Below are 20,551 nucleotides of genomic sequence, written 5' to 3'. Positions count from 1 at the left end.
AGCATGGGAGCCATTTATTTCCTTCCCATCTGGGTATTAGAGGAGCTTGAGCACCAGTCGTGGCAGCAGCAGAACCAGGAACAAAAGCAGCAACAGCAGCAGCAGGAGCGCCAGGCTGCTGCTCACCCACCTGAAGCTGCACAGGCCAGAAGGGGCCAGTGCCTGGAGAGCACCTTGCTGCACATCAGGGGGGCCATGGGGGACCCGTATCTGCAATGGCAGTCCTACTCAGAAGGACTTCCATGAAGGTCTGGTTTCTCTGTTCAATAAATGCCCATTGCTCCTCAAGAGATGTCATTCTATTCTGAACAATGACCATGTTTTCCATACCCGGGCGACTAAGCTACTCCATGACCGTAGCCATCCTTTCCACGGAGGTTGCCATCCCTTCCGTGGTGATGCGTTCATGCGCCAATGATTCCACAAAGGCTCTGCTCATGTTCGCTATGGATTCCTCCATTCGCTCCACACTCGCAGCGATCCTAGAGACAAAACCTGCCAGAGACTCCTGCATCTGTGCCTGGAGTTCCATCACCTCTGATCTTATGGATGGACCCAGAGGCAGAGGGTCAACATGCTGCTGAGCTGAGCTGGCAGAGTCTTGTGCCCTCCGACTAGGACTCTCCACTGCTGTCCCTGTCTCCACAATCTGCTGATGCTCACTTGTGAGCGGTGATACGCCAGGTGACAACACTACTCTATGTCCCGAAAGTCCCACCGAGGTGTGAGTGTCTGCGCTGGTGCTGGGTGCGCTGAATTCTGCTGACGCTGCGCCCTCAGAGGTTGCAGCTTCCTCTGAGGAGTCTGGCTGCTCAGCCTCTTGTTCCTGACTAGGGGGGACAGATGCTTGTGATGGTCCTGTGGGGGAGTAAAGGAAAGAGTCAGAGATGTGATGCAAAGGTTACATGCACATAGCTTTTTGCAGATGCTCATAAGTCCATCTGTTACAGCTTCACAATCATTATCAGCGACTCATGCAATGTCAAAGAGAGAGATGGGAAACTTTTCTGTCACCAGCTTGCTGTGTTACACCCGTCTGTCTGTCCCCCAAGCGCGAATCATCCTCTATTCCCATAATTTCCAGGACGGCCTCCTCCCAGGGGGTCAAGTGGGCTATTGAGGCTGTCCCTCCTCCTGTCCTGGCTCGCGCTCTTTTGTTGTGAGCTCTCTTCCTGCAATGAGGGAGACAAGTGGAGGTTGAGTGAGAATGAAGGAGTGAGTGTAGAGATTGCATAGCATAGATACTTAGAAGGAGACAAAGATGGAGTGAGGTTGCAAGACCAAGGGCCCTCCCTGTGTGTTGTCAGTTGTGTTCAAAGCATCAGAGTGATAGGGAGTGTGAGGGCTGCATGGTGGAATAGTTATGTGAGCATAGAGAGAGGGAATGGGTAAGGGTGCATGGATGTCAGTGTCAAGTGGGATGTGGAGGAAGAGATTGCTAAAGCTGAGTGCTGGTGAGGAAAGGCAATGGGGATCAGATTGAGGGTGATGGGAAATCCATACTCACTTTTCCAGTGCGCTGAAGGTCATGAAATCTTTTCCTGCACTGTATCCAGGTTCTGCAGGTGACTCCCAAAGAGTTGACCTCCTCGCCACCTGCATCCACACTGCCTTGGTCTGAGTGGGAGGCCTCTTCCTCCCTGATGAAGGGAAGAGCACCTCCTTGTTGGCCCTAGCCCCATCCACTAATGCCTGCAGTGCCACCTCGTCAAAGTGAGGAGCTGATCTTGCCCTCCCGCAAGTCATATTTGCTGCAGCTCCCTCACACTGCACAGTCAAGAAGCTTGGCAGTCTGCAGAAGAAGCAAGGCTCGCTGTGGACCTTAAATGCAGCAGCAATAATGACATCATCGGAGGGGACTTTCACTCATGAAAAACCCATTTGCAAAGGCTTCCCACACGTTGGCAATCAATTGGCCAATTCAGTTAAAATTGCGTCAATCTCCCACATCCATTTAGATTCATGTGGGAAACAAGAAATTCGGATAACACGACACCATCCCGCACCTGAGTTAAAATCCCCCCCTTTGACTCTGGAATCAATGCAGATGTTTATTTGAAAGAAAGTTTTGTTGCTTTTCTGTTAGTTATTCCTGATTGTTGCACCTGATCACTGCACATTCTTATTCATTCACAGAAGGAAATGAAGAATTTCGGAGCTCGAGTGGAAGAGGTGGTGAAGGAGAATAAACAGCTTCATCAGCAGCGTGAGAAGAGTGGTGCTGTGAGCAGCAAAGAGTGGTATGACACACAAGCTTTGAATTGCAGTCAGTATAGCCTGTTATTTTTAAAAAAAAGTCAGACCTTTACCAGTGCCCTGCAGATTAGCAGAAAATAGCACTCAGACAGGGTTCAGCATAACGGCCCTGAAATTCCACAAAGCCAATTGCACTGGTTTTGCACCCCTGAGTCAGCACTTACACCTGCAATGCTGACCCCATCAAAATTTACGGGGTTAGTTCATTTGTATATGCATTGGTGGTTATGTCGCACAAATCCTGTTTAAAAGTAGGAGTACTGTGCTGGATATGTTCTGAAATTTGAATGCCGTCTTCCAAAAGACAAGTCTGGCTGAAAAGTGCAGCAGACAGCTCGGCCAGTAGGACATAATTAGCAGAATGCTTGGGTCACTGTGTTGACTGGACTTGATAGCTGGACTGGATAGTTATTCTGTGATTTTTGTGCCACTTTTAAATAATGTCTTCCACTGGAAGATTTGGCGGAAGCAGCCAAAGAAAGGCATTGCAGGGCAAAAAGAAGAGTCCACCATTTCAATGAGACTGACCTACAGACCCTTCTGAATGAGATTCAGCAAAGGATAGAGACTGCTATGTCTCCATGGGAGGAAGCTTCAAAGAAGTGTGTCTCGTGCCATGTGGCGGGAGGTGGCAGTGACACTGAATGCCGCCTCTCTCGTCCCTAGAACTGCAGACTGGTGTTCCAAGACGTTCAATGGCCTGTGAGGGCAGGCAAGATAACACTTTGGTTACTCTCCCTTTTCTTCCTTGGGAACTCTTTACTCGCTGGGTATGGCCTCCTATGAGCAGCCCTGCACACCTGACTTCCGAGAGTCTCAGCTGCTGGTGGTGGTTGCTGAGGCTGCTGCAGCTCCTCCTCTTCCAACTGTCCCTCTATACATAATAGAGAAGCAAGAAAAGCCCCTGTAATAAGCAAATAAAGTTTACTGAGGGTGATAATGGCAGAAAATAGTGAAGCAATCAACCTGCAGGCTGCAAAATCTCCTAGCAAACCAGACAGCAAAAAGATCCTCTGATCCAAGGAGCTGCACTGATGGCCCCTTTTTATTCGCTGGCAGGAGGTCCCACACAGCTGTCCCGCCGGTTTTCTGGTGGGTCCGCGACTGGGCAGGGATTCATCAGTGTTAGGTTAAAATGGCACGTGAGTCCGGATGAATTCATTGGAGCATGACTTTTACATTTTAATTAGGCCACTACTTGCGTATGGCAGGTGCCTGACCCGAATGGAAACAATCAGTTAAAATAGCGACCAGCATGTATGTTTCAGAAACAGTGGGGTCGATTTTCCCGCAGGTGCGGGGAATTGTCGGGTTCCCCGAATGTCGGGGTTCCCACACGAATGTAAATGGGTCTGCCAGATTGATGCAATTTTCCCTCAATTGGCCAATTCATTTCCAGCGTGTGGGAACCCTTGCTAATTGACTATTTCCAGTCAGAAAGCCCCACAGTATGATGTCATCATTCGTGGTGCTTTTAAAGTCTATAGCAAGCATTGCAACCTCTGCAGGCTTCCATACGAACCACACAGGATGGCAGAGGAGCCTGCAGCAGCTGTGGCCAGTGCCAGACCCCAAGCTGGCAGCAATTCGACGAGGCTTCACTGCAGGCATTATTGGATGGGGTGAGGACCCACAGAGAGGTCCTCTTCCCTAGGTCAGGGAGGAAGAGGCCTCCCACTGAGACCAAGGCTGCATGGATGCAGGTGGCAGCAGATGTCAACTCGCTGGGAGTCACCAGAACAACCTGGATACAGTGTCGGAAGCGATTCCATGACCTTCACCGTACAGGAAAAGTAAGAATGAAGTTTCCATCACCCTCAAACTGATCCCCATTGCCTTTCCCCACCAGCACTCAGCTTTAGCACTCTCTACCTCCACATCCCACTTCACAGCCACATCCATGCACCCTTACCCATTCCCTCTCTCTCTATGCTCACATCTCTAACTTTTTCCTTTACTCCCCCACAGGACCATCCAAAGCCCCCGTCCCCACTGCGGAGGAGGAAGAGGCTGAGCAACCAGACGCCTCAGAGGAAGCTCCCACCTCTGAGGGCGCAGTGTCAGCAGAATTCAGCGCACCCAGCACCAGCGCAGACACTCGCACCTCGGTGGGACCTTTGCGAGATAGAGTAGAGTTGTCACCTGGTGTATCACAGCTCACAAGTGAGCATCAGCAGATGGTGGAGACAGGGACAGCAGTGGAGAGTCCTCGTCGGAGGGCGCAGGACTCTGCCAGCTCAGCTCTGCTGCATGTCGACCCTCTGCCTCTGGGTCCATCCGCAAGAGAAGAGGTGATGGATCTCCATGCACAGATGCAGGAGTAGCAGACTGCTGGCGAGCCCTCACAGGCTCGCCACCCCAGAGGACACCTGCCAAAGGTGTCGAGACAGGAGCAGCAGGAAAGTGAGCAAGGGGCCTCCACATCTGCTGAAGCCACAGGGGAACCATTACGTAGGAGCACGCGGAAGAGAAAAATAAAGCGCCACTAATCACAAGGGTGAAATGTGTTTATTTTAAAAATGCCATCCGTTCGTTGTAAATAAAATTTCAGATGGCAACTTCTGCAGTTGTGGCGTGTGTCATTTCGCGATTGGGGCTGGAGGTCCTCTAATGCCAAGAGGGGAAGGAAAAAAAGGCCTCCCATGCTTCTGGTAGGTGCCTCAGTTGAGGAAGCGCTGAGTGAGGGTGGCGAGAGGGGCTTCCCAGGAGCTCTCGCTGGAGAAGTGTGTGAGGCTCCATAGAAACATAGACATAGAAACATAGAAGATAGGAGCAGGAGTAGGCCATTCGGCCCCTCGAGCCTGCTCCACCATTCAATGAGATCATGGCTGATCATCCAAATTCAGTACCCTGTCCCTGCCTTCTCCCCATATCCCTTGATCCCTTTAGCCTTAAGAAATATATCCAACTCCTTGAACTGGCCTCCACCGCCCTCTCTGGCAGAGAATTCCACAGGTTCACCACTCTCTGGGTGAAGAAATTCCTCCTCATTTCAGCCCTAAATGGCCTACCCCTTATCCTTAGACTATGACCCCTGGTTCTGGACTCCCCTGCCATCGGAAACATCATTCCTGCATCTAGTCTGTCCAGACCTGACAGAATTTTATAGGTTTCGATGAGATCCCTTCTCAATCTTCTAAACTCCAGTGAGTATAAGCCCAATCGACACAATCTCTCCTCATACGTCATTCCTGCCATCCCAGGTATCAGCCTGGTGAATCTTCGCTGTACTCCTTCCATGGCAAGAACGTCCTTCCGCAGATAAGGTGACCAAAACTGCACACAATACTCAAGGTGCGGTCTTACCAAGGCCCTGTACAACTGCAGCAAGACATCCTTGTTCCTGTACTCGAACCCTATTGCTATGAAGGCCAACATATCATTTGCCTTCTTAACCGCCTGCTGCACCTGCATGCATACCTTCAGCGACTGGTGCACAAGAACACCCAGGTCTCTTTGCACTTCCCCTTCTCCCAATCTATTGCCATTCAAATAATCTGCCTTCCTGTTTTTGCCACCAAAGTGGATAACCTCACGTTTATCCACATTATAGTGCATTTGCCATGTTTCTGCCCAATCACCCAACCTGTCCAAATCGTACTGGAGTTTCACGACATCCTCTTCACAGCATACCCTCCCACCCAGCTTTGTGTCATCTGCAAATTTGGAGATACTACATCCAATTCCCTCGTCCAGATCATTAATATATATTGTGAACAACTGGGGTCCTAGGACCGATCCTTGCGGTACCCCACTAGTCACTGCCTGCCACTCGGAAAACGACCCGTTTATTCCAACTCTTTGCTTTCTATCCGCCAACCAGTTCTCTACCCAAGTCAATACCTTGCCCCCAATCCCATGTGCCTTAATTTTGCACGCTAATCTCTTATGCGGGACCTTATCGAAAGCCTTCTGAAAGTCCAAATACACCACATCCACTGGTTTTCCCTTATCTATTTTACCAGTTACATCCTCAAAAAATTCCAGTAGGTTAGTCAAGTACGATTTACCTTTTGTAAATCCATGTTGACTTTGTCCGATCCTGTCACTGCTTTCCAACTGCTCTGCTATTACATCTTTTATAATGGACTGTAGCATTTTCCCCACTACTGATGTCAGGCTCACCGGTCTATAACTCCCCGCTTTTTCTCTACCACCTTTTTTGAATAGTGGGGTAACATTAGCTACCCTCCAATCCATGGGTACTGTTCCAGAGTCTATCGAGTTCTGGAAGATGACCAGCAATGCATCTACTATTTCTAGGGCCACTTCCTTAAGTACCCTGGGATGTAGATTATCAGGCCCTGGGATTTATCAGCCTTCAATCCCATCAATTTTCCGAACGCCATTTCCCTACAAATACTGATTTCTTTCAGTTCCACCCTTTCATCAGACCCTATGTTCCCCGGCATCTCTGGGAGGTTATTTGTGTCCTCCTTTGTGAAGACAGAACCAAAATATGTATTTAGTTGGTCTGCCATTTCTTTGTTCCCCATTATAAATTCCCCTGATTCTGACTGCAAAGGACCTACGCTTGACTTCACCAATCTTTTTCTCTTCACATATCTATAAAAGCTTTTACAGTCAGTTTTTATGTTCCCTGAAAGCTTACTCTCCTATTCTATTTTCCCCGTCTTAATTAATCCCTTTGTCCTCCTTTGTTGAATCCTAAACTGCTCCCAATCTTCAGGATTATTGCTTTTTCTGGCCAGTTTATATGTCCTCTCCTTGGATCTTATGCTATCCCTAATTTCCCTTGTTAGCCACGGTTGAGTCAACTTTTTTGTTTTATTTTCATGTCAAACTGGGATGAACAAATTCTGTAGTTCATCCATTCGGTCTTTGAATGTTTGCCATTGCCTAGCCACCGTCAACCCTTTGAGTGACATTCCCCAATCAATCCTACCCAACTCGTGCCTCAGACCATCGTAGTTTCCTTTATTTAAATTTAGGACCCTAGTCTCTGAGTCAACTACTTCATTCTCCATCTTAATGAAGAATTCGATCATATTATGATTGCTCTGACCCAAGGGGCCTCGTACAACAAGATTGCTAATTAATCCTTTCTCGTTACATAATACCCAGCCTAAGATGGCCTGATCTCTAGTTGGTTCCTCGACATATTGGTCCAGGAAACTATCCCGTATACACTCCAGGAATTCCTCCTGCACAGTATTGTTAGTAATTTGGTTAGCCCAATCTATATGTAGATTAAAGTCACCCATGATGACTGCTGTGCCCTTATTGCACACTTCTTTAATTTCCCTTTTATTGCCATCCCCAACCTCTGCCTTACTGTTTGGAGGTCTATATACCACTCCCACTAACGTTTTCTGCCCCTTAGTATTTCTCAATTCTACCCATACAGATTCCACATCATCAGAGCTAATATCCTTCCTTACAATTGTGTTAATCCCTTCTTTAACCAGTAATGCTACCCCACCTCCCTTTCCTTTTTGCCTATCTTTCCTGAATATCGAATACCCCTGGATGTTGAGTTCCCAGCCTTGGCCATCCTTGAGCCACGTTTCCATAATCCCAACCAAATCATATTCGTTTACCTCTATTTGTGCAGCCAATTCATCCACCTTATTACGAATGCTCCTCGCATTAAGACACAAAGCCTTCAGGCTTGTTTTTTTAACGCTCTTAGACCTGTTAGAATTCTTATTTACTGTGGCCATGTTTGATTTAAACCGTTGATTTCTCTGACTTCCACTTTTGTTTTTCTCCTTCCTATCTTTTGCTTCTATCCTTGTTTCCCTTTCCTCTGTCTCCCTGCTCAGGTTCCCAACCCCCTGCCATTTTAGTTTAAACCCTCCCCCAGAGCACTAGCAAATACTCCCCCTAGGACATCGGTTCCAGCCCTGCCCAGGTGCAAACCGTCAGGTTTGAACTGGTCCCACCTGCCCCAGAACCGGTTCCAATGTCCTAGGAACTTGAATCCCTCCCCGTTGCACCATTCCTCTAGCCACGTATTCATCTGAAATATCCTTATATTTCTACTCTGACTAGCACGTGGCACTGGTAGCAATTCTGAGATTACTACCTTTGAGGTCCTAGTTTTTAATTTACCTCCTAACTCTCTATATTCCGCTTTTAGGACCTTATCCCACTTTTTACCTATATCGTTGGTGCCTATATGCACCACGACAAATGGCTGTTCACCCTCCCCTTCCAAGCTGTTCTGCAGCTGCTCTGAGACATCCATGACCCTTGCACCAGGGAGGCAACACACCATCCTGGAGTCTCGTTTGCGGCCGCAGAGACTCCTATCCATTCCCCTTACAATAGAATCCCCTATTACTATAGCTCTACCCCTCTTTTTTCCTCCCGTCCTGTGCAGCAGAGCCACCCCTGGTGCCATGAAGTTGGCTGCTGCTGCTTTCCTCTGGTAAGCCATCCCCCCCAACAGCACTCAAAGTGGTTTATCTGTTTGAGAGGGGGATGTCCACAGGGGATCCCTGCTCTACCTGCCTGCGCCTAGTACTCTGCCTGTTGGTCACCCATTCCCTTTCTGCCTGTTCAACCTCTACCTGCGGTGTGTCCAACTCCGTAAACGTGCTATTCACAGCGTCCCGAGCATCGCGAACGCTCCAATATGCATCCAATCGCAGCTCCAGTGCCACAATGTGGTCTGTCAGTAGCTGCAGCTGGATGCACTTCCTGCACACGCAGTTGTCAGGGACACAGGAAATGTCCCCGAGTTCCCACATATCGCAGGAGGAGCATACCACGTGGCCGGGCTGTCCTGCCATGATTTACCCTTGAATTAATTGAATTTAAATTAAATCAATCAATCCCACTAATTACACTACAGTTAAATGGTTTACCAACAGTCCCCGCTACACCAGAGAGACCTTAGTAACTATAAACTACAGAGTTAAAGTTTAAAAGCGAGAAATACTCACCAACCAATCACTTACCTGCTTTCTGGTGACGTCACACTTTGATTGCTTTTTACCTCTCTCTCGCTGCTGAATTGGTCGGGCCTCGCTCACTGCCGCCGCTTTTAAACTGCCGCCGCGCTCCTCAATCCACTCGCAGGTCCACCGCTGTGGTCGGGCCTCACTCACTGCCGCTGCTTTTAAACTTCCGCCGCGCTCCTCAATCCACTCCCAGGTCCGCCGCTGTGTTCGGGCCTCGCTCACTGCCGCCGCTTTTAAACTGCCGCTGCGTTCCTCAATCCACTCCCAGGTCCGCCGCTGTGGTCGGGCCTCGCTCACTGCCGCCGCTTTTAAACTGCCGCCGCGCTCCTCAATCCACTCCCAGGTCCGCCGCTGTGGTCAGGCCTCGCTCACTGCCGCCGCTTTTAAACTGCCGCCGCGCTCCTCAATCCACTCCCAGGTCTGCCGCTGTGGTCGGGCCTCGCTCACTGCCGCCGCTTTTAAACTGCCGCCGCGCTCCTCAATCTACTCCCAGGTCTGCCGCTGTGGTCGGGCCTCGCTCACTGCCGCCGTTTTTAAACTACCGCCGCACTCCTCAATCCACTCCCAGATCCGCCGCTGTGGTTGGGCCTCGCTCACTGCCACCGCTTTTAAACTGCCGCCGCGCTCCTCAATCCACTCCCAGGCCTGCTGCTCCAACCTTCCACAGCTGTGCCTGAGCCTTGAACAAGTTGCCCCAAGACAAGCCTGAAACAACAAGGTCCTGCAACCTACAAATGCTGTCTGATTAAATCTCTTCCTTCCTGATTGACCTGCAACTGAAAGTAAGCAAGCCGACATTGTTGACGCCAGTTTCATCAGCGGGGTTCCCACCAGGCGTGTTTAACGTGGGAAAAGGCTGAAAATAGCAAGGGCTCCTTAAAATGGCATTAAAGATGCCAATTATTGGTGATTAGGCTCCCGACATCCGGCGGGACTGATTCGGGTTGGATTGAAACACCGGGGTGAAAGTCGGACGGGGCGGGGAATCGGGCGGGGGGGGGGTGGGGGGGTGGTCGCGACCCCCTATTTTAGCTTTTTTTTTAAAAAAAATTATTTATTTATTTTTCTTCTCCCCCACCCCCCCCCACACGCCTGAAACCCCGCCTGACGGCTCCAGGAAAATCGACCCCAGTGCGGCTGCATGCACTGTTCTCACTGGGCAGGTGGGGTTCAAATCAGGGCTGTTGTCTCTAAATCAAAAAAAAGTCTAGTTAACATTGTAAGTATGAATGTAACATTCCAAGTTGCTTTCTGATAGATTTTCTATATCAACTGGTTGACCAACGGGCCAATCAGATACAAGAACCACAAAAGTATGGCCATTATATTTTCACACCAAAAACGTAAAATTTAGGCTGAAATAGCTCCATTTAAAAATTGTAACTGAAAGTTTAACTAAGTAAGTTGATATAGCTGTAAACATTTAACAATTCTAATTCTAACTGAGTCCCACTCCAGAGACTTGAGCACAAAATGTAGATTGACACTTCAGTGCAGTACTGAAGGAGTGTTGAACTGTCGGAGGTGCCTTTTTTGGATGAGACGTTAAACGGACACCTTGTCTGCCTTCTCAAGTGGGCGTAAAAGATCCCATGGCACTATTTCGAAGGAGAGCAGGGGAGTTCTCCCCGGTGTTCTAGCCAATATTTATCCCTCAAACAACATCACTGAAACAGATTATTTGGTCATTATCACATTGCTGTTTGTGGGACCTTGCTGTGCGCAAATTGGTTGCTGCGTTTAACAGTGACTACACTTCAAAAGTACTTTGGGGCGTCCGGAGGTCGTGAAAGGTGCTAAATAAATACAAGTTGTCTTTCTTTTCTTCAACATAGTTGAAGGCCTAGGCCCACTCAACCTGTTTTCAAATTTTATCTGTGAGCAGCGTGAAGGGAGATTAACTGGTAGTTCAGAAGAAATGCCCAAATGTAAAACTGTGGATTCCTGATTTTAGTTTGTAGTAGTGAAACAATTAATAGTGGGTTCTGTTAACAGTTATTTTGTTGTACAATAGGTGACTGCTTTGTAAATAAAACATTTTCAGCTGGAGTTAAACAGCTTGTTTGAATATGTCCTGAAACTACAGTTTCTTCCAGTTAATCTTTTGCACAAAACCCACATTTTGCTGACTGTCTTGCATTTTTAAGCCATTTATTTACACAAAATTATCATAAATTCACAGGTAGTGGCAATTTAGTTTCATACCATGGGATTATTTTGAAATTAAAAAAAAAAAGACTTGCATTGATATAGTGCCTTTCACAACCACAGGATGTCCCAATTTACTTATGTCACACTATTTCAACCAAGCCTATTAATAAAGAATTAGTTTGGAATCTGTTCGTATGCAGTTCAAGTATTGTTGCTTGTAGTTTCTAGCTCATGTGCTGGATACAGGACAATTATTGAGAATTCTTTAAATTTTGTTTGTCCTTCCAGGCAGCAATTGCAGGATCAGGCAAAGTTGGTTTTAGAGGAAAACCAAATCTTGATGGAGCAGCTTGAGGTGCAGCAAGCCAAAGGAAAAGGCAGTCACAACAGACATGTGCAGGAAGGTGAGCCCAAGTAAAATACAGCTGGAATTCTGATTTATAAATGAACTCTTCCTTATTTTAATGCCTGGTCCAACCATCCACTGGGATTTCTTGAAGACTTTGGGCGTGATTTTCATTCAGAAGTCGAGAAGGAGGCGGGACTACAACTTCCGGGGTTGTAGTCCTGCCTCCATCGAGATGCGGCCAATCGACGCGATTTTAACTTGATTGACCTTGTTGAGCCCGCCCAGCGGGCTCAGCAGGCCAATTAAGGGCCACCCGGCAACAGGTGACGTCACAGACTGAAATTTCATCTGTCAAGACGTTTTGACAGATGAAATATCAGTGTTTCACAGCTGTTTGAAGCTATCAAACACTGTCTTACTTCTAACCTGAGTCCTTCTACACACACTCAGTTAGAAATCTCACCGGCACAGAAAGCTGCAGGCTGTCACTTTTGACAGATTGCAGCCATTCTGCTTTCTGTGCCGATTAGATGATGGACTCCTAAAACCTAAAGGAAGGAAGGCTGTAAAGGTAAGTACAGGTAATTTAAACTTCTTTCTACACTTTAGACACACCAAACACACTTACCTTTGCACTCATGCACACATCACTCACCTGAACACCGACATCGCGACCCCTCCAAGTCCTTCAACCCGACGGCCCGACTCCTGTAACTTGGTGTGGTTTGGAGCCGTCGGAAATCCCATACATCAAGCTTTAAAATAGGGATTAGGCTAAAAACTGCCTGTTAACAGGCAGTTAATTGGCACTAATCCCTTCCCGCCTCGGGTAGGCGGGTCCCAGTGCGGGGCGGGTACCCGCCTCCTTTGAAACTTACATGGAGGCGGGTTGGGGGCGGGATGGTGTCGGGACCCCCCGAATTCGGGACTTTAACCCCCCCGCACGCCTCCAATCCCGACTCCACGGGTCAATGAAAATCGACCCCTTTAACTTACTATAATGTGACTTACTTCTCCCCTCTCCGTGCAGTATAATTGCCACTGAATAGACTTCAGATTTCCCTCTCCTTTCTACCAGTATTATCCCAATGCTGCTTTATCATGAAGAAGATGTTACCTTCATATGTTCTCTTACCTGTTTCGCTTGACTGTTTTCTGTTTAGTTTATAATGTGTTTTTTTTAAATAATCCTTCAACAATGCCTGACAAATTCCAACTCAGTTGAACAGCAGACTTTGGTACATGTAGTTGTATTGCATATTTGAGTGTTTTAATTTTTCAGAAACGTGATTCATTCTGCATTACAATATCACCATTATCCCATACTGTCATTTGGCTTCAGCTTCAGGTGTGGTCCATCATATTCTGGAGCTTTTCTTGCTAATGGTCACCACTTTGTTGGCTTCCCATCAAGCACAAATAACCTTTTAAAAATGGTCTGAACCTATATTTTTTTTCTTTTGATGGTAGTGTCAAAATTGACTAAACAATTGATGCTGCTGGAAGCAGAGAAACAAAGCCAACAAAAGGAGTTACATGAAACTCGACATGAGCTGAACAACCTTTGCTCAATGTATGACCAACTAAAAGCAAGCCTTGATGACAAAGTGGGAGTTGATGAGCATACCACAATGGTGAATGATCTCAAAAGGTATATATATATTTTTTAATTCACTCAAATGCTTAAGCTTTACATATGGAAACTAGTATCCTTAAGGTTTGCATATAGAATTGGAAGGGGTGTATCAAGAAGTAGTTAATAAAACTATTACAACCATTTTAAGTCAACACTTTGTCATATTGCTGTAGGATACGTGGAATTGATCACCGTAAAACTTCTCAAATAGAATTTCAAACAAAGTGTGCCAAAATTCTTAAATAAAATTAGGAAATGCTGGGAAGACGCAGCAGGTCTGTTAGCATCTCTAAGTATAGAAGATAGGTATAATGTTAGGGTAAAGGGAAAGGAGGGGGAGGAATTTCTGAAATGTGTTCAGGAGAATTTCCTTGACCAATGTGTTCTTGGCGCAACTAGGAAGGAGGCATTGCTGGATCTGGTGCTGGGGAATGAGGTGGGCCAGGTCGACCAAGTGTCTGTGGGAGAATACTTGGGTACAAGTGATCATCGTATCATAAGATTTAGATTAGCAATGGAGAGGAGAAAGGAACAATCTAGAGTGGAACTTCTAAACTGGAATAGGGCTAACTTCAATGGAATGCGAAAGGATCTAGCCAGGGTAAAATGGAACCAAAGACTGACAGGAAAAACTGTAACGGAACAATGGGTGATCTTTAAGGAGATATTCCAAGTACAGGCTAGGAACATTCCAACAAGAGGGAAGGGTAAGGGAAGCAAAGCAAGGGCTCCTTGGATGATGAGGGAGATGGAGAAGATGATGAAACAAAAAAAGAGGGTGTATGATACATGTCAGGTGAATTCTTCAAGGGAGAACCAGACCAAATATAATAAGTTGAGAGGGGATGTGAAGATGAAAATAAGATTGGCAAAGAGAGAATATGAGAGTAGAATGGCGGTTAACATAAAAGGGAACCCAAAAATCTTCTACCAGCATGTAAACAGTAAGTGGGTAGTAAGAGGCAGGGTGGGGCCTTTTAGAGACAAAGGTGGTGATATATGCTTAGAGGTTCCTGGGACTAGGGACAGGGTCACTGGCAAGGCTTGGAAGCTAAGCAGAGCCAGGCCTGGTTAGTACCTGGAGGGGTGACCATCCGGGAAGACCAGGTGCAGAAGGTCACGGAAGGAGCCCCGAGGAGAGGCGGTTGGTGAGAAGGTCACGGAAGGAGCCCCGGGAGGGGCGGCTGGTGAGCAGGCCCGGGCGTTGGGCTGAAGATTGTCGGACAGGAGGAATGGTGGAAATGGAATGGCGGCGTGCACAGACGCAGTGGCTTTGCTTCTCCCAGGATGGTGCTATTTACTGTTAATGTTATTTTGTACTGGACTCATGGGAGCTTGCAAGATCACATTTCGTTGTTCATGTACTTGTGCAATGACAAAAGTTGAATTATTATTAGGTGCAGGGCAAGGCTAGAATACTCGATGAGTACTTTGTATCGGTGTTTACTAAGGAGGTGGATGCTGACAAAATATCGGTAGAAGTGGAAAAGGTAGAAGCAATGGAAGGGGTGAAAATTGATAGACAGGATGTACTAGAAAGGCTGGGTATGCTTAGAGTGGACAAGTCACCTGGTCCAGATGGCTTGCATCCCAGGTTGCTGAGGGAACTGGGGGAGGAGATAGCGGAAGGGCTTGCCATAATTTTCCGATCTTCCCTAAATGCGGGGGAGGTGCCCGAGGATTGGAAAGTGGCAAATGTGACATCATTGTTCAAGAAAGGGTGTAAGGACAATCCTAGTAACTACAGGCCGGTCAGTTTAACATCAGTGGTGGGTAAAGTTTTAGAAACAATAATCAAAGAAAAAATTAATGGGCATTTGGAGAGGTTTAAGCTAATTAAGGAGAGCCAACACGGGTTTAACATAGAAACATAGAAGATAGGAGCAGGAGTAGGCCATTCGGCCCTTCGAGCCTGCTCCGCCATTCAACGAGATCATGGCTGATCATCCAAACCCTAGCACCCGGTCCCTACACCGACAGCCATCCCGCCCAAGCCCTATCCCCGTAACCCCACGTATTTAATCCCCCCTAACACTAAGGGCCAATTTTTATCATGGCCAATCAACCTAACCCGCACATCTTTGGACTGTGGGAGGAAACCGGAGCACCCGGAGAAAACCTGTAAAAGGAAGATCATGTTTGACTAATCTAATTGAATTTTTTGATGAAGTAACAGAGGATTGATGAAGGGAATGCAATGGATGTTGTCTGCATAAATTTTCGGAAGGCATTTGACAAAGTGCCACACAGAAGGCTGGTTAACAAAATTGAGGCTCATGGAATAGGTGGGTCAGTGGCAGCTTGCATAAGGAATTGGCTTAAGGACAGAAAACAGCGAGTTGTGGTAAATGGCTGTTTTTCAGACTGGAGGATGGTAGACAGTGGTGTTCCCCAAAGGTCAGTGCTGGAGCCACTGCTTTTTTGATATTTATATATATATATAACCTGGATATTGGAATACAGAGTAGAATTTCTCAATTTGCCAATGACACCAAACTTGGGGGTGTGGCAAACAGTGATGATGATATCAATCGACTGCAACAGGACATAGAAAGGCTAGCAGAATGGGCAGCCAAGTGGCAGATGGAATTTAATACAGAGAAGTGTGAGGTGATGCATTTTGGCAGAAGGAACAGGGAGAGGCAATGTACACTTAATGGCACAGTTTTAAAGAGGGACCTGGGAGTTAATGTGCATAGGTCCCTGAAGGTGGCAGGACATATTGAGAGAGTGGTTAACAAAGCATATGGGATCTTGGGCTTCATAAATAGAGGTATTGAGTACAAAAGTAGAGAAGATATGCTGAGCCTTTATAAAGCACTGGTTAGGCCACAACTGGAGTATTGCGTCCAGTTCTGGTCACCACACTTTAGGAAGGATGTGAAGGCCCTTGAGAGGGTGCAGAGGAGATTTACCAGAATGGTTCAGGGGATGGGGGATCTTAGCTACAAGGACAGGTTGGAGAAGCTGGATTTGTTTTCATTAGAGCAAAGGAGGTTGAGGGGTGATTTGATAGCGGTGTACAAGATTATGACAGGTTTGGATAGGCTAGACGGGGAAAGGCTGTTCCCACTAGTTGATGGTACAAGGACTAGGAGACACAGATTTAAGGTTTTGGGCAAGAGATACAGGGGGGACATGAGGAAAAACTTCTTTACACCGAGTGTTGATGACCTGGAATTTGCTGCCGACGGAAGTGGTGGAAGCGGAGACACTCGGGCCTAGAAATTCAGTATAGCCACTTTTGAGGCGGTAAAGTCGGGCGGCCACTAAAGTTTGCGCCCGGCGCAAAGTCGCGCCCCCTTCGGCGATATTCAGTCGCATCGCCCCAAGAGGTTGCTGCTGCGCTAAAACAGGCGATGCACGACTATCTTTAGGCGCTAAGCCGGCGGTGCTGAGCGATACCCCCGAGGCCGGGCGCAGCGCAGGTGCGGCGAGTTGTTGATTGACGGCAGACACTCTGGCGCCGGTCAGCTCTTAAAGGGGGAGGGTGGATTTGTTTGCCTGCCACGCCCTGCACACTGCAGCCCTCAACCTAGGCCTGACCACTTCAGCTTCATCTGCACAACGCCCAGGACTATGGAGAAGGCCAGGGAGAGAGCGCAGCGCTTCAGCGACGGTGACCTGAGGCTGCTGGTTGGCGGAGTGGAGCGCAGGCGCCATGTTCTGTTCCCAGAAGGTGGCAAGAGGCCGCTGCCCAGCGCCTACCGGAAAGCCTGGAGGGAGGTCTCAAACAGGGTGTCTTCCAACAGCGTGGTTGCCAGGACTCCTGTGCAATGCCGGAAGAAGTTCAACGACCTCACTCGGGTTGTCAGGGTGAGTACCCTTTCCAGTGTCCTCCTCATCCCTGCATGTACACCTCACTTTATGGGCAAAGGGACCTGAAAGCCCTAATGGCCAGCCCTCATCCAGCAGCTGTGGGACTGGCATGAAAATCACTTGCACATTCAGCACTTTACACACTGTACAAGCTATTCGACCATGGGAGGCATTGCAGACAAGATCAGGGCTTCACACCGTACAAGCTATTCGACCATGGGAGGCAATGCAGACAAGATCAGGGCTTCACACTGTACTTAGAGGCCGTCCTTTCTCTTGCAGGCCAAGGTGGCGCACAACCGGCGGAAACGAATTGACACCGGGGGAGGCCGTCCTGACGTAAAAGAGCTCTCCGACCTCGACCAGCGTGTGGAGCGCATTATGGCAGGCCGGCTGATTGGCCCCGTCGCCAGTGGAGATGCCGACCCTGTTCTGGGCACCAATGGTAAGGGCATCACCTTTTTGACTTCGCTCGTTCCGCTTGCGCCTCAGATCAGCATCCTTTGCCACTGTCCGACCAATGCAGTGAATGGCACCACTCATGCCTCCCTCGCTGCCGCCCTGTCCTGACTCTAAAGCTACTCTTGTGCCTTCCTGCTTTCAGATGGTGAATCGCCAGGTGAGGAGGCGGGCCCTCAAGCTGCCACTGTCAGCGCTTCGGAATACGAGGAGGAGGAAGAGGAAGCCGGCCCATCAGTGCCACCCTCAGCCACGCCAGCCCATGGCGATGTAGGGGACACGTCTTCCCTGGAGGGGAGCCGGGGGGAAGGGTCGGAGGAGAGTGAAGCTCCGGGGCCCAGCGGCCTGCAGCAACGCGGGAGGGGTGGGGAAGCTCGGCGGACTTCTCCCCAGAGGGTGAGTGCGGCCTCCAGCCCTGCGACGGTCAGCGCAGAGGAGGTGCGGCTCCTGGAGGAAATGGCCGTCCAGGCTGAGCGCAGGCACAATGAGCTCATGGCTGCAGTGGCAAGGATGCCTGACTCCATTGAGTCTTTGTCAAGGAGTGTGCAGCAATTTGGAGCAGCACAGGCCAGGAGTCTACAGGACTTCGCGGCAGCACAGGCAGCGTCGAGGCAAGTGCTCAGTCGTGCCGTCCATTCACTGGCTGTTGTCATGCGGACACAGACCAGGGCCACACGGGCACTAACTGCTGCCACCCTCGCTGGATCAGCCAGGCATCGCCAGGGCACTCGCCGTGCAGCAGCAGCCCAGCAGTCTGCTCTTCAGCTGTTTGCTGCGCATGCTGCAGTGCTGGCCCGTGCGAGTGCCAATGTCTCAGGCGACCAGCACCTGCGATCTGCCAGGTTGGCACCATTCCTGCAGCCGACACTGCCACTCCGCCATTGCAGCTGCCACGAGCCGCTGGACAGACTGCTGCCGCCCAGCCAGAGTTGGAGCAGTCAGCAGCCGGCCACTCCAAGGCCAGAGCTGGTGCAGGCCGACCCCCAAGGGCATCTGCCGTCTCGCCATCTGCCCCTCAGCAGCCTTCCCCCAGCCTTGCTGCAGCCACTGGGCTCCCATTGAGGAGGAGCTGCAGGGCGGGCAGGGGCCAGGCAAGGATGCGAAAGGCATCGCCCTCGCAGGGCAAAAAGTAGAAGGTATGCACAAATGCCTGGTGCTTTTTGTAAGGCCGAGACTGGTGCAGTTGTGTTTTTGTAAGGCCGAGACTGGTGTCTTTTTGTAAGGCTGAGACTGGTAGTTTTGTGTTTTTGGAGGGGGCTTCTCCACATGAGGATGTAATGTGGGAAGGGCAGAGGTTTGCAATAAATTATTATTGTTAAATTGCAGTGTGCATGGTTTTCTTGTCAAGTCCTGGTTGCCCTGCTCGGCTGAGGGCTTGTGGAGCGGCTACATTCATCTGCTGACATTGGCACAAGCCATTCCCTGAGAGGGGGCCTAGAACCGACGTTCAATAAGCCGGCGACGGGCGGCCCTTGCACTTTCTGCCTCCCTCCTGTGCTGGTCCTCCTCCTCCTCCTCCTCCTCCTGAGGTGGTCCTCCAATCTCTGGTGGCAGTGCCTGAGTCCTGCGGATAGCCAGGTTGTGCAGCATGCAGCAAACGACCACGAAATGGGAGACTCGCTCCGGCGAATACTGTAGGGCTCCACCGGAACGATCCAGACAGCGGAACCGTTGTTTCAGGACGCCGATTGTTCGATGATGTTCCTGGTCGCTTGATGGCTCTCATTGTATCCCTCTTCAGCAGGGGTGCTGGGTGCACGGAGCGGGGTCATCAGCCAGGTACACAAAGGATAGCCTTTGTCCCCGATAAGCCATCCTCGTGGGTGAGGCTGTGCCTGGAACATGTCTGTCGCAGGATGAAGGCATCGTGGCTGCTGCCTGGAAAGCGGGCATTGACAGCTAGGATGAGCTGCCTGTGGTCACACACCAGCTGGACGTTCAGCGAATGGTAGCCCTTCCGGTTGCGGTAATCCTCGGCATTCTCCAGAGGTGCCCGCAAAGCCACATGCGTGCAGTCAATGGCGCCCTGCACCATGGGGAAGCCCGCGAATGCTGCAAAGCCCATTGCACGCTGTTGCTGCTTGGCAAGGGCCATGGAGAAGGAGATGAACTGACGTCTCCTTTTGAAAAGGGCATTGGTCACCTGGCGGATGCAGCAATGCACGGCGAACTGGGAGATGTTGGCAATGTCCCCAGTAGCGGATTGGAAGGAGCCGGTGGCATAGAAGTTGAGAGCCACCGTCACCTTCACTGCCACCAACAGAGACGTCCTGCTCCTCAGCTGTGGCATCAGATCACCGCCAAGCAGGTGGCAGATCTCTGTGACCACCTCCCTTCTGAATCGCAGCCTCCGAACACACTGCTCGTCAGACATGTTGAGATAGGAGAACTGCTGGCGGTATACCCTGGGTGAGTAAGGCCTCCTTTGCCGACGCCTGTTGCCCCCTCTCCGTCTAGCCAGGGCTGCCACTCTCTCACGGCGTCTGTGAGCCCTTTGGATGTAATTGAGAAAGCCAGTGTTTACACCCATTGCAGCCCCCATAATATGCTGGCAAACAATGAGATGTCAATGAAGGCAAAGACAAGTGGAAAGCTGTGGCCTGAAGCCACAAGTACCTGTCCGAGTGTTGGGCCAAAGCAGAAAGCTCTCTACCTTGGTCTCTCTCCAAAGATCCGTTTCTCAAGAAGGAGTGCTGCGAAATGGCAGCCTTTTATAGTGCAGGAGGAGTGCCCTTTAATTTGCGCCCCGCATCGACTGAGCACCGTTCCACTCTAACAGTCGCTAGGGGCGCCAGGCGCACAATGGGGCGTCGCGACTGAATTTCCGGTTGGGGGCGCACAAAGGGCGTTGCACGAGGAAATGACGTCATGATCTGCGCGCGCAGCTGTGCGCGCGCAAAGACTTTGCGCCGCCGCTAAATCTCTAGTGAAGTTGGGGCGAGGCGCAGATCG

The 20,551-nt window shown here is 49.4% G+C and overlaps 1 protein-coding gene across 3 annotated transcripts in view; it reads left to right on the top strand.

The window, feature by feature from the left end:
- cep89 (centrosomal protein 89) overlaps positions 1–20,551 on the top strand; it is a 145,777-nt gene that overhangs the window by 67,645 nt on the left and 57,581 nt on the right. For all 3 annotated transcript variants that reach the window (XM_085991579.1, XM_085991580.1, XM_085991578.1), the window contains 3 exons: positions 2,137–2,240; positions 11,625–11,740; positions 13,156–13,336. In XM_085991579.1, coding sequence (XP_085847705.1) covers positions 2,137–2,240; positions 11,625–11,740; positions 13,156–13,336 — 401 coding nt within the window. The remainder of the gene's footprint in view (positions 1–2,136; positions 2,241–11,624; positions 11,741–13,155; positions 13,337–20,551) is intronic.

This window comes from Somniosus microcephalus, chromosome 6 (assembly GCF_052327205.1).
Source record: "Somniosus microcephalus isolate GS21.2 chromosome 6, FLI_Smic_1.0, whole genome shotgun sequence".
NCBI lineage: Eukaryota > Metazoa > Chordata > Chondrichthyes > Squaliformes > Somniosidae > Somniosus > Somniosus microcephalus.
The sequence above is the reverse complement of the archived record's forward strand: the minus strand, read 5'-3'. Positions and strand labels throughout refer to the sequence as shown.